General features: G+C 57.4%; 1 protein-coding gene across 1 annotated transcript; it reads left to right on the top strand.

Moving 5' to 3' along the window:
- Positions 1-795: 795 nt before the first annotated feature.
- On the top strand, positions 796-11665 carry LOC119099766 (B-cell lymphoma/leukemia 11B). Its single transcript, XM_037222831.1, has 4 exons — positions 796-1211; positions 9342-9586; positions 9843-10430; positions 10666-11665. The coding sequence occupies exons 1-4, from the start codon at positions 815-817 to the stop codon at positions 11320-11322; spliced, it is 1887 nt and encodes a 628-aa protein (XP_037078726.1). The 5' UTR covers positions 796-814; the 3' UTR covers positions 11323-11665.
- The last annotated feature ends 230 nt before the right edge of the window (positions 11666-11895 follow it).

Raw genomic sequence — 11895 nt, 5'->3', positions numbered from 1 at the left:
GATACAGAGGTGCACTAGGTGTCTATCTGGAAGTGCGGGATCTCTCCCCCCCCCCCTCCTACTCTCTATCTCTCTCTCTCTCTCTCTCTCTCTCTCTCTCTCTCTTCTCTCTCTCTATCTCTCTCTCTCTCTCTCTCTCTCTCTCTCTCTCTTCTCCCTCCTCTCTATCTTCTCTCTCTCTCTCTATCCTCTCTCTCTCTCTCTCTCTCTCTCTCTCTCTCTCTCTCTCTTCTTCTCTCTCCTCTCTCTCTCTCTCTCTCTCTCTCTCTTTCTCTCTTTCTCTTGTGCTCCCTGCAATTTTGATCTTAACCAGTTGTGAAAATTTGCACGAATCAATCGAATCACGCGATCCGGAAACAGCTGCGCCCACTCGTTGCATTCCAGTGGTGTTTCCCTGGAATGCCGACCGCGCTTGTCAGCAGGGGATTGCCAGGCGTTGCTGGTCCTTGAGCGGCCGAGACCTACGCAGCGTGCAGTCAAGAAGAAAAATAGGCGCTACGGCGACTGGCTCTTCGAAATGGCCGGAGCGGTCTATCGTAGTCTGTCATTTTGAGAAGGTGTGTAGGACGCGTGCGTGCTGGCAGCTGTATGACTCACAGCTGCAAACTTGCACCTTACCTAAAGCGAGGTGTTTCTGATGAGCACTGCCCGCATTGCAGCTGTTTTCTGATCGGACAGCGCTGCGAGGCACACATGTTTAGCTGCAGCGCCAAAGCTCCTGTAACCTCCAATTGTGATTTTGAGAACGTCGCTCCATCTCCCGTATTAAGTGGATTCTGTGCTGTTTCCAGATTCGGGGCCGGTGGGCGAGGCGATGACGTGTCGAATCTGCCAGCGCGACTTTGACCTGGCCGACTTCATCCGCTTCATTCACCACTGGGCACTGAACTGTTCCGGCGAGCAGGCGGGGGGCGTACACGGCCATTCTGCGACCCACCTAACGCCTTCCGGCGAGAGCGACGACGAGTTCAGCCTTAACGGCGACGCACAGCGCCGCCTAGCGGCTAGCTTTCTGCGACAGCTGGCGCCCTCTTCCCGCGACCGCGAGAACCTCGAGTGCAACGGACTGTCACCAGCTCCCTCCAGCATGTCCAGTGGCTCTTCGGTTGTTAAGAAGGAGGACATACCGAAAAGATACAAGGACGAAGACACCGATCGGGAAAAGCGGAAACATCTTCTTGTCAACGCGGGTGCAAATACTGCCGAGTCAGGTGAGAACGGCGGTTTCGTGAGAACTGATTGACAGCGCACGAATTTCAAATGTGTGTAGGATATTTGGATGCTGTGCGATCATCCAAAAGCTTCATAAGGAGGGGAGGGTTTTTTGAAAAGCACGCACCGTCCGCCAGCTGAAACTGCGCAGTCGCCTCCTTTGTCACTGAGAATCCCATTTTCACTTGCGGATTGCATCGGAAGTCGACGAAACACCAACAGGGCTCGAACCTTTGTGCATGAGGTCCAAGGCTTCCAATTTTGCCATACATATTCCAGATGCCAGGTCCCATTGCTTATGGATTAGCACACTGACTGATTCCACAAGCCTCGGTGGTATAGCCACTAGGGCAGTTGCCTATCCACCATTTCCCCCGGAGTGCGCTGTTAAAAGCAGTTGTCCCACGAAGTCAGGAGAGACGGTTTACTCGGAGCGATAGCGCATTTGATTTCTTGAGGGCCTGTTGTATCCAGCATCTGTGGTTAACAGAGTCTCCACGCTGAGCCTCCAGAGCATCCACGCTCTACGCTGATATGGCGGTGCTGAACGGGAAACCCCCGGCTTATGTTCAGCTGCAGCGCCACCGCGGGCATCCGTCTTCGTGTCAGCTCCCAGCCGAAGTTCCAGAGAGAACATTTTCATTTTTTAAAATCTGGACAAGCAGTCGGCCTGGCACTGGACCGTGGGAGCGCCGCGGGCGGCGCAGTCGGCCCATCGGGCGACCTTACCCGTCCGCGAGCGCGCGTCATGACCGGCCCGACCGCGCCAGTCATGCCGGGCGGTCCGGCACCGCGCCGCTTCCGCCCCGTGACGTCACCGGCGGTCACTTCCGGCGCCGGTCAGTCGGTACCGGCGCGCCAATAGCCTCGCTTCCGGCGTGCTCCGCCAGAGCGGAAGCCGCCGGCTTCAACTGAACACTCGGTCGCGGAATCACTTCCGGCGGCGAGCGGCGGCGCAGCGTGCGCAGAGCGGTGGCGCGGCTCCGCCGGCCGCACGCCTCCTGGCCGGACTCAAGGTCATGTCATGTTTTGGCGCCCGATTTGAGGTTATGCCATCTGTTGGCGACTCTGGTAACTGAGCGGCTCGTGCGACGAGGATCCCCAGCATTGCGTTGTGGTTAACACACCACGCAGTTGGACTGTTTGATGATGCTGCATTTACGCAATTCTGTCCCGTTGGCAGGAGCATACAACTGAAATGTTTGATATGAAAACGATTCGCGAACATTTGGTCTGTGTAACCTTGCATACAGATCTCGGATAGGACCTGTCAACGTTCCGCGATGGGTTCTGGTATGCTCCATGATTAAGGGCGTGGGAACGTCCCCAGAGGAAAGGGGCAGCCGTAATCTCAAGTCCATGTTTACCGCGCATCCCCATATTCTGAATAATGCTCAGGTAACCGCCTGTGTTTATCGCCCACGACGCTTAAAACTACGGTTGATGCAAAAATGTCACTCTTAGGGGCAACGTAAGCAGGTGCGTTGGGACCAAAGCATCAGCGCACACAGCTCCGACACGTGCACCGTAGCCACTCACAGCTCCGGCCCGTGCACCGTAGCCAGGTGCGAGGATTATCTGGCAGAAGGAGAGAAGACAGAGAGAGAGAGAGAGAGGGAGGAGGAGAGAGACGGAGAGAGAGAGAGAGGAGGAGAGGAGAGAGAGAGAGGAGAGGAGAGAGGAGAGAGAGAGAGAGAGAGAGAGAAAGAGAGACGAGAGGGAGAGAGAGAGAGAGAGAGGAGAGAGAGAGGAGAGAGAGAGAAGAGGATGAATGAGAGAGAGAGAGGAGGAGGAGAGAGAGAGGAGAGAGGAGAGAGAGAGAGAGAGAGAGAGAGAGGAGAGAGAGAGAGGCTGGAGGGAGGAGAGAGAGAGGCGAGAGGGAGGAGAGAGAGGAGAGAGAGAGAGAGGGAGAGAGAGGAGAGAGAAGGAGAGAGGGAGGAGAGAGAGAGGAGAGAGAGAGAGAGAGAGAGAGGGAAGGGGGGGGGGACAGCGCCTGCATGACTATGCGACGACATCAGAGAGGGATAGGAACGCTCCGACTAGTGACCACTCCCTCTCCTCCCCTCGTTCCGCGCCGCCGTGCGCCTGGTGTGCTGGGGCGCCCCAGCCGCCAAGGTCCCGGTATTCTGTGCAGCAGCAGGAAGCCCCGTCTGTTGGCTGATTGATGACCCCGACACGACCCTGTGTGACCATCGTGGGCCGCCGCCGTGGGAGCGCCCATTCATCACTGTCATTTTCTGGCTTAATGTTTTGTGTACATATGAGGGCATTCCCGAGGCACCCGGCGAATATGGAAATGCATTCAGTTCGAAAGCGACAGGAAAAAACGACCTTAACACGTGACGATCTCAACCCACGGCTGGCCGGTGTTCCGTCACGTGACCTCAGGTCTAGCACCGTGCAGTGTCGGGTGCCCGACGACCCGGCCTGGCCCGCGGCCGGAGGCGGCCGGCTGCCTGTCCAGACGGCGCCCGGCGCCGCCGCCACACGCCGCTGGCCGGGGCTGATCGCGCGGACCGCTCGCCGCTACGACACAGAGCGGCTCGGCAGCAGGCGCCGCCGGTCGGGCTTGCGCTGCTGGTCTTAGCAAGCCGCTGCCGTCATCACACCACTGTGGTGTAATGACGCATCGCGGTGTCGGTGAACTGTCTCCGCGTCTCCTGGAACGGGGATGAAAAGGTGTCTTGTCTGTCACCGACGGAATTTAGAGCAGTCTAAATTGTCACCTAGTGCCAAATTTGTCACACACCGTTGCAAAATGACGCTAACTGCACTAGACCGCAAAAACAGAGATAAATGAAATGCAATGAGGCATTACCATCGAGCATCTTTGTTTCGGGAGTTTCATTTGCACTTTCATTTGCAGTTTCATTTGCTGGCCATGCCAAAAGTCGCAATGATTAGAACACAGGTCTTTGTGCACAAATGGCCGGAGCAGCGGGCTTGAGGCCGATGAGCACGTCAGTTTTGCAGGGTTTAGTCTGTTTACGAAAATCACTTCATCGCTTTGCTGTCCGCTCGCTGGGGCGTCGGTATCTCGAACACAACGGGCTGACGAATTTCATTCGACGGGCTGTCGAATGCCCGTCACAGGAGCGGCCGGGTGTCCGGCGAAGGAGGGGCCGCGTGTCCGATATGGGTGTAACTACGCAGACAGACACGCGTCAAGGAAACGCCGGCAGGTGTTCATGGTTGAGGCTTCTTTCAAAATCGTCAATGTCAGGTTCCATGGTAAAGGATTCTCCCAAAATCATCACCATCTGTTTGGGTTTTGTTTCAGGGCAGCTGCTGGGCTGGATGACTTTAAGCAATCCATCAGACACTGAATGATGGCTAAGACTAATCTAATAAAAATGAGAAATGAAGGCATACTTAGCATAACTAGCCCTAGAGGAGTGATGTTTCCTTTTCAGTTAGTGGGGATTATGTTTCCTAACCAGGGATGTACTTTCCTATTTTACTTATCACACTTTAAGGCGTCATTGTCATGAATCATTTTTTTGTGTTACGCCCCCCCCCCCCCTCCCTCAGCTTATTTCGAGATACTACGCCCCTGCTCCCAACCCTAAAAAGGAAGTGCGTCAAATCTGGGGACAAAATGGTTTTAATTGCATTTCGAAGGCATGGCTTGTAATTTGCAAAACTGGATCCCCGTAGCCCCACATCAAATCGCTGGCATAATCGGGGCAGTTCCCGCATTTCCTAACAAAGTCTCAATCAATTAGTGAAAAACTCATGCAATATTAATACCAGCAGATGAAAACGACATTTTTGAGCACTTCTAGTACTGCCATTTAGCCCTATATACAACATAATGACAATTAATAACGTTTTATCTCACGCCTGTCCATCGGTTAGTACGCGAAGTCCGAGATGCGGCGAGCAGTGAAAGACCCACACCAGCGATGCTCGGTTTCTTATCTCAAAGAGGCTGTGCCTCACAGTAGCAGGAAACCCCGAATGAATCCTTGACATGTGTTGCTCCAACGTCCACCGTGATCTCTGAGGCTGCAGTTCAGGTATGCACAGACATTTTTACGCTATTATCAGGGACGCCATCCAGTGCTTTCAGGGCTTTTTACGCTATTATCAGGGGCGCCATCCACGGCAGATCCTTAGGCAAGCCGCACAGCGCCTTTAAATAAAAACAGAAGTTTGGCTAAGGTCTTCAACGCAGTCAGCCTCTCACGACACTAACGAAATCAATGGCAGCCCACAGCCTCGCACTGAACCAATTCATTGCCGCGCAGTGGGCGTTCGAGCCCATCTATCTCAAATGGCACGACGCTATAAAACGCCGCATAGCAAGCTGATCACGTTCGTCGCGGGATGCTGTGGCCAGCCGCGATTCTAATGACTAGTTATCAGCAATTATTTCGCATCTTATTCTGTTAAGTTTGTGAAATGAATCCTGGCTAAAAATATGTGAAAAGCACTGATGTGAGATGCGTTGGAAAAACACTGTCGCCACTGATCTGTGCCGTCAGCATTGATATAGTATAGTTCGTAGTATATCTATGTCACCTGCTAAAAATATCCTGAGTTTGGCAGCAGCTTGTGGCTCAACTTGCCCACGTAGCGAAACGTCAACGCTTCAACATGTGCTCGACACAAGCTCATGTTGCAAGTGTTAGCGAGAACAGGCCAATACTAAGTTTTGATTTTCGTCGAACTGGAATGGTCTGTTGTAATATGGCTTGGTCTGTTGTAATTTGTTTCCATTTCAATTTTGCCACCAATTGGCTCACAAGTGTCCGTTTTTTGTCAACGATCATATCTGGGAAACCGGACGTTTTTCGCCCCTGCCTAGCAAACTGATGGAGCTGACTGACAGCAGCGCCCTGATGCGGCGATAAACTAATGAGTCTAGAATCTGCTCATGCCTATTGAATACACCTTGATAAGGTAGTATATATATATATATATATATATATATATATATATATATATATATATATATATATATATATATATATATATATATATATATATATATATATCATATTTATGTATATACGTTATATGTATAATATGCAACACACATATATATATAAATATATATATATATATATATATATATATCTATATATATATATATAATATTATATGTGGTGTTGGTGGGGTGTGTGTGTGTGGTGTGGTGTGTGTGTGTGTGTGTGTGTTGGTGTGTGGTGTGTGTGGTGTGTGTGTGTGGTGTGGGTGTGGTGTGGTGTGGGTGTGTGGTGTGGGTGTGTGTGGTGTGTGGTGTGTGTGTGGTGTGTGTGTTGTGTGTGTGTGTGGGTGGTGTGTGTGGGTGTGGGTGTGTGTGGTGTGTGTGTGTGTGTGTGTGGGTGTGGGTGTGACGAAGTAAGGACCATATTCCCAAATCCTAAAAATGAACTGATTTCTGCAGCCGTTTCAATTCCAGTGCCTGCAGAAAGCGGGTCCGGGCCTCAAATTGTTTCATCTGTGGCTCGGGCATTTTGGCAGTTCCATTCACTACTGAAGAATATTTATGGGAGGCGGAGGACGCCTCGCATATCATTCCCAGGTCTCCTGACGCTTTCGAGAACTGATGGCGAAACATTTGCATCGCGGCGAATACCGCATGGGAAAGAACGTCCGGCGCGCGGTTTAGCCGGGGCCCAGCCACGCATGCGCTGCGTAATACATGTTCGTGATGGGAGCCGGCAACACACATGCAATCTCTCTGGCCCCGCAGTCATTACGAGACTGTCGTTTCTATGGAGATCAGTCCATCGATAAAACGGAGGGGGGTCCGGCGGCGGGCCGGCAGGAGCAGACCGGCGATGTGACACAGGTCCGGGCCACGAGCGTGCGCCGGCACGAGCTCGCGTGTCCACGTGCCACGACATGGCCGCGTTTGATCGCGGCCCGCGCATCCCGCCGACCGCTCTGGCGTTTGATCAATTGCACGTGACGGGTCGCTGACGTGTACCGTCGGGGGGGGGGGGGGGGGGGGGGGGAGGGCAGGGGAAGTGGTCCAGACAGGGAGACCGTGGGACCTCCGCTAGCGCCCTGGGGCGCCTGCCGGCTACGGGGCGGAGCAGGGAGCGTCTCCCGGAGCAGCGGTGGGGTGGATACCGTCTCCCGGAGCAGCGGGTGGGGTGAGTACCGTCTCCCGGAGCAGCAGGGCGGGGTGGTTACCGTCTCTCGGGGCAGCGATGGGGTGAGTACGTCTCCCGGAGCAGCGGGTGGGGTGAGTACCGTCTCCCGGAGCAGCAGGGCGGGGTGGTTACCGTCTCTGGGGCAGCGCGATGGGGTGAGTATCGTCTCCCGGAGCAGCGGGTGGGGTGAGTACCGTCTCCCGGAGCAGCAGGGCGGGGGGGTGGTTACCGTCTCTCGGGGCAGCGATGGGGTGAGTACCGTCTCCCGGAGCAGCGGGTGGGGTGAGTACCGTCTCCCGGAGCAGCAGGGCGGGGTGGTTACCGTCTCCCGGAGCAGCAGGGCGGGGTGGTTACCGTCTCCCGGAGCAGCGATGGGGTGAGTATCGTCTCCCGGAGCAGCGGGTGGGGCGAGTACCGTCTCCCGGAGCAGCAGGGCGGGGTGGTTACCGTCTCTCGGGGCAGCGATGGGGTGAGTACCGTCTCCCGGAGCAGCGGGTGGGGTGAGTACCGTCTCCCGAAGCAGCGGTGGGGTGCGCGCCGCTCGCGGTAGTGCTCAGTCATCACCCAGAGCGCGCAGGCTCCGGCCGAGGTCACACCAGCCGAACTCGTGACAACCGTGGGTGCGAACAACAGAAAAAGTGAAATGGTGCTGAAAGAATATGTCTAAGAAAACGCAGCTGTAAAAGGACTTGAAAAAATGCTGTGCGAACCTCAGGCGTGAAACTTTCCAAAATAAACATGGCTAATTCTACCATCACCTCTCTCGCAAGTCTGTGCTACATGTTAGAGACACTGATCTGCCTCAGAACCGCTGTTGAGTGACGAATCAGCAACGAGGCGTCTTCACAAATACCAGCGTTGTGGTGCTCCTCAGCATAAAGGGGTGGGGGATGCCGTCATCATATGCGCCATCAAGTCCTGGTGTCTGGTATCCAAACCAATTCAGAGGAGCCATGGACACGATCCTTAACCCCAATCTAGCCCGCTGCAGCGAGCCCCAGACCTGCTCCTCAGCCCCAGACGGACTCTTCAGCCAACATCTGCTCCCCAGCCACAGACGGACTCCTCAGCCAAGACCTGCTCCCCAGCCCTAGACCTCCTCCTTAGCTCCAGACCTGCTCCTCAGCCTCAGCTCCAGACCTGCTCCTCAGCCTCAGACCTGTTCCTCAGCTCCAGACCTGCACCTTAGCTCCAGACCTGCTCCTCAGCCTCAGTCAAAGACCTGCTCCTCAGCCAGAGACCTGCTCCTCGGCCCCAGACCTGCTCCTCAGCTCCAGACCTGCTCCTCAGCCAGAGACCCTACAGACCTGCACCTTAGCTCCAGACCTGCTCCTCAGCCTCAGACCCAGACCTGCTCCTCAGTCCCATGCCGACTCCTCATCAAGACCTGCTCCTCAGCCCAGACCTGCTCCTCAGCCCCAGACCTGCTCCCCACCCCCAGACCTGCTCCCCGGAGCCGGCCGGTCCAGCGCCGGTCGGGGCCGGCGAGGCGGCCGCTCTGCTTCAGTTGGGCCTGGCTCGGTTGCGGCGGCGGCGGCGGCGGCCGGCAGCCATTATTAATGCGTGCCGGCAGCGGCGGCGACTGGAGCGCGGAAACAGAGCCACCGACGGACGGCTTCAATTGAATTAGCCGAGCCGTGGCGGCGGGCGGTGCTAGCCGGCGGCCGGCCGGCTGCAAAGCTCCCGGCCGCCCTGGCCCGGGAGCCGCCGCAGCTCGCCGCGTGGTGCTGCTCAGGCGGACTGCGGCACGGCGACGCCCTCAAGGCCGACACGCGCCGGCCATTCTAACGGCCTTCCACTGGGGAGAAGCGTTTGGAAGAGTGAAATGATCATGTTGCTTCAATCGAGCCACCTTATGTGACGAGTTTAACACTACTACGTGTCTCCGACGACTTCTGTCTTCTTCTGGTGTAACTGCACCGTAGGTTGAGGACGTTCCAACGTGTTTCACATTCACATGTCTACTGTGCTAAAATAAAATATATCAGCAGGTTTCTCACCGTTTCTTTTGTGCTTTTTCAGGACCCTGGAACTACGTTTGCTTCACATGCAAGGACAGCTTTCATTCGGCGTGGGCTCTGGTGCGGCACGTTCAGGAGCGGCACCAGGTCAAGATCTACGTGGAAGAATTGGCTGACTCTCGGCGCTCCCTGACTCCCTCCCCAAGGCCCGGCTCGACCTCGCCCCGAGCCGCGTCCTCCCCGCCGCCGGCGTCACCGTCGTCCCCGCAGCGGGGCTCCTCCTCGCCTCTCCGCAGTCCGCCAACGGCCGGGCCGCAGCGGTCGCCCCTCGCCGGCGGCGCCACCCCCGCCGCCGGCCGGACGCGGTTCGCCCCCGCCGCCGAGATTGGGCGGTGAGCGGCCACCGCCGGCCGGTCTCCGCTCGCCCGACGCCGGCCCGGTCAGCCGCGACTTCCGCGTGGAGACCATCCTCTCGGAGCGGTTCCGCCTGAGCCCGCCGGCGCCGAGCGGCGGCGGCGGGCGCGCGCCGCCCCCGAGCGACCTCTCGCCGCACCTGCGGCAGCCGGCCGACGCCGAAGAGTCGGCCGCTCAGGGGGCGCGCCAGCCGGTCTCCTGCAGCCCGGGGCTGGCGACGCGTCGTGAGCGGCCTCGCGCCTGCGAGTACTGTCACAAGGTGTTCCGCTTCCAGAGCAACCTGATCGTGCACCGGCGCATCCACACGGGCGAGAAGCCGTACAAGTGTCACATCTGCAACCACGCCTGCACACAGAGCTCTAAGCTCAAGCGGCACATGAAAACCCATCTGCACGACCTGGGCGGTGGCGCGGCAGGCAGCGCCGCCGCTGCCGCCGCCGCCTCCGCAGCCGCGGATGACATGTATGCCCGAGGTGACGACTCCAGCGCGCTCGACGACGACGACGACGAGCCGGACGAGGAGGACGAGATGGAGACGGCCGATGACGACGGCCCGGAAGACCTGTCGACGAGGTCGGCGGCCAGAGAGGCGAGCCCAGCTACCGACCGCACGTCGCTGGTGGGCGAGCTGATGGACAAGTTCGGCCTCTCCAGCATTAACGCCTACCGGGACGCCTATCGACAGGCTCTGAGCGAGTCGGGCAAGGAGAACACGTCGGGAGGGGTGGCCGAGCGCGCCTGCGGGCGGCGCGAGCCACCGTCGCCGCCGGCCGCGCCGCGCACGGCGTCCCGCCAGGCGGCGAACGAGCCCGAGTCTGCGCCGCCGCCGGGCCTCTGGCTGCCGCCGCTGCCGCTGCCGCTGCCGCTGCCCGGCCACCTGGGCCTCTCGTCCGCGCTGCCGTCCGGCTTCCTGCGCCACGCCAAGCTGGCGGCAGGTGGCGCGCCCCAAGCATCGCCGGAGGGGGCGCTAGGCGCTCACCGCCGACCAGTGTCGACTGACCGCCCCAGCGGACGTCTACAAGCTGCCCGCCGGACTCGACTCGTATAAGCTTCCAGGAGGGATGGATGCGTACAGGCTGGCGGGTGGTCTGGACTCGTTTAAGCTCCCCGGAGCGCTAGACGCCTACAAGCTCCCAGCCGGCCTCGAGTCGTACAAGCCTCCCGGAGGGATGGACCCCTACAAGCTTCCCGGCGGACTGGAGTCGTACAAGTTCCCGGCCAAGCTGGACCCGTACAAGCCCCCGAGCCGAGAGGAGGCCTTCGGGCTGAAGTCGTCGGCTGAACTAACCAGTGCACCGTCGTCGCCGTTGTCACGGCGTCAGCGGCGCGACACGTGCGAATACTGCGGCAAGGTGTTCAAGAACGGCTCCAACCTGACCGTACACAAGCGGTCCCACACGGGAGAGAAGCCCTACCGATGTCGCATGTGCAACTACGCCTGCGCGCAGAGCAGCAAGCTGACGCGCCACATGAAGACGCACGGCCGCATGGGCAAGGACGTGTTCCAGTGCCGCTTCTGCGGCATGCCCTTCTCCGTGGCGTCCACGCTGGAGAAGCACATGAGGAAGTGTGTGGTCAGCAAGAGTAACAAGTCCGGCTTCCGGCCGACGGTGTTGCCCAGCCACTGACCGCCACGAACTGGTGACGTCACGTTAATGCCCTGAAAACTATCCCGTGACGTCACTAAAATAGTCGTGCTGGTGAGATTGCGGTGTCTGGTGGGTTTGTGTGCCGAAGAAGTACAACTTTCTACGCAGTATTAGCGACCGGCAGCCTTAAGGTCACTTTACCAAAAACCAAAAAATGTATGCCTGCAGGCGGGTGCGTGGGACGCGAGACAAGTACCTTCATTTTTGAGTCCTGGGATGGTAGTAAACCACTTGAGTGTTCTCGTAATGTATCAGAGAGCAATTTGTGAATATCTCACCGCGTGTAGCGTTCCATTCACATATATTCGTGATCTAAATAGAACAACAGAAATCAAAGCGTTTGAGAATTGACCTCAGCTTGGTTTGAGCCCAGCGAAACCTAATGCATCACGCCGAATGACGAGACGCCAGCTGTGACTGAGAGGCTCTCCGACATACCCTGACAGAAAGCGAGTAAACAGGCGTCAGAAGGTACGAACGAACAGAAAGGTCCGAATCAACTACGGAAACACCTCTATAACAGAGCGTCCAAGCCAGGCCGCCATCCGTCGG

This window comes from Pollicipes pollicipes, unplaced genomic scaffold, assembly GCF_011947565.3.
Source record: "Pollicipes pollicipes isolate AB1234 unplaced genomic scaffold, Ppol_2.1 Scaffold_2555;HRSCAF=2994_pilon_pilon_pilon, whole genome shotgun sequence".
In the NCBI taxonomy this organism is placed as follows: domain Eukaryota; kingdom Metazoa; phylum Arthropoda; class Thecostraca; order Pollicipedomorpha; family Pollicipedidae; genus Pollicipes; species Pollicipes pollicipes.
Note: the sequence above shows the minus strand (reverse complement) of the source record. Positions and strands in the feature narration are given on the sequence as shown.

Coding starts and splice junctions, on each gene's coding strand:
- LOC119099766 (XM_037222831.1), top strand. CDS start 815: ATGACGTGTCGAATCTGCCAGCGCGACTTTGACCTGGCCGACTTCATC. Junction 1,212..9,341: donor TGCAAATACTGCCGAGTCAG/GTGAGAACGGCG, acceptor GTGCTTTTTCAG/GACCCTGGAACTACGTTTGC. Junction 10,431..10,665: donor CGGGAGGGGTGGCCGAGCGC/GCCTGCGGGCGG, acceptor AGGGGGCGCTAG/GCGCTCACCGCCGACCAGTG.